Consider the following 1,560-nt stretch of genomic DNA (forward strand, 5'->3'; position numbering starts at 1 on the left):
GGGAAAAGTAAAGAAGCAAATAAACACACACACAAAAAAAAAAGCTGAGAATACATATCATTAAATAAATAACTAGAGGCAGATGCCGAGAAGAATGTCACTAGACAATGTTCCACACCTGAATGAGCAGACACACAGAGAAACAAGAAAGGAATACATATAAATATTCGAATAAACAAATATTTGTTTGCGCAGTTAAACTATGGGAAAGAAGAGAGAGAGAGACGGTAGCAGAAGTGGGAGATGGTCTTTAAAAAGAGCAAAGAAAAAAAAAAGGCGACGTGGAGGAATGTGCGAGTGCGTGCGACTTATTATTATTATTCTTTCTTTTTTTTTAAAAAAAAAAGTACCTTCCTTTTCTTTTCATGAGAACAACACTTAACAATAACCACACAAGCCACCATTCACACATTTAACTCCTTCACTCTGCCCCTTACCTCACTCTCTCTTCCCTCATCTTTTCATATTTTTTGTTTTCATTTTCATTTTCATCTTCACTTCGTTTTTTTTTCTCTTTTCTTTTCTTTTCTTTTTTCTTTTTGTGCTCGATTTCCGCTGAACCCTCCTTATGCATAAACGCGCAACCGTACCCGCGGAATGAGTGTAACAACACAACGAAACACGTAAAGAAAGAGGGGCATAAAGTAAAGTAAAGTAATGGGGGGAAAAAAAAAATAAAAACAAAAACAAAATAACACATAAAATTAAAACGATGTCGCCTTGAAGGGACCGGTGTGACGGAAATATCTCTCCGGGTTACGGTCCTCATTTAACCGGAAGTAATCATCAGAAAGCAACAAGGCATCAATTTTACTTTCATATCCGGTAATTTCTCCCTTAACGAAACGTTGCGTCTCAAGTGGGTAAATGGTGACCTCGCAGAGAATTCCATCATCCTGCTGTGCAGCTGTGGCTTTATCCAATGGTTCAATGAGGCTGTTTGCGCTGAAAAGATATGTCACATGAAACTCATAATCCTTTGAGTTGTTAAAGAAACCAATGGTACCGTCAGCTTCATCCACAAGACGATACAACAAGCCATTGAAGAGAGGAACTTGAATTGTGCTTTGCATGGTGGGCTCGGCAAGGAGTTGGCCTTCACCTTGTTTGCTCAGAAATAGACCCATCTTTATTTTTTTTTTTCCTTTGTAAGTTGTTGTAAGTTGTTGTTGTTGTTGTCGTTGCTGCTGCTGTTGCTTCTAAGTGTACGTTCGCTGGTATGAATATCTTCTCTTTTACTCTTGATTTTAAGTTGGTATGTTTGATTAGAAAAAATTTAAAACCCAAACGAAACAGTGACAGTAACAATAACAATTAGAGAATATAAATATATAAATACATATAGGAGCAAACATACATGAGGATTGAAAAAAGAGCAGAGGTGAAACGCAATTCGTGTCGATCGGTAATTTATTACTTTCCTTTTTGTTTGTTTGTTTGATTTATTTTGATGGAAAGTGGCCTGCTAACAGTACATGTAGCTCCTAATGCACACCAACCTCTTTACTCTCACAGGGTTGCTTCTAAGAGATGAAGAAGGGAAGTTAAGAAAAAAAAAAA

General features: G+C 36.9%; 1 protein-coding gene across 1 annotated transcript; it reads right to left on the bottom strand.

Annotated features, from left to right (window-relative positions):
- Nucleotides 1-704: 704 nt before the first annotated feature.
- Nucleotides 705-1,127, bottom strand: TEOVI_000441800 (calpain-like cysteine peptidase, Clan CA, family C2; the record flags this gene model as incomplete). Its single annotated transcript, XM_067227191.1, has 1 exon — nt 705-1,127. The coding sequence occupies one exon, from the start codon at nt 1,125-1,127 to the stop codon at nt 705-707; it is 423 nt and encodes a 140-aa protein (XP_067083292.1).
- Between the last annotated feature and the right edge of the window lie 433 nt (nt 1,128-1,560).

Source organism: Trypanosoma equiperdum (genome assembly GCF_001457755.1).
Source record: "Trypanosoma equiperdum strain OVI genome assembly, contig: ctg_900, whole genome shotgun sequence".
NCBI classification, from domain to species: Eukaryota; Euglenozoa; class Kinetoplastea; order Trypanosomatida; family Trypanosomatidae; genus Trypanosoma; species Trypanosoma equiperdum.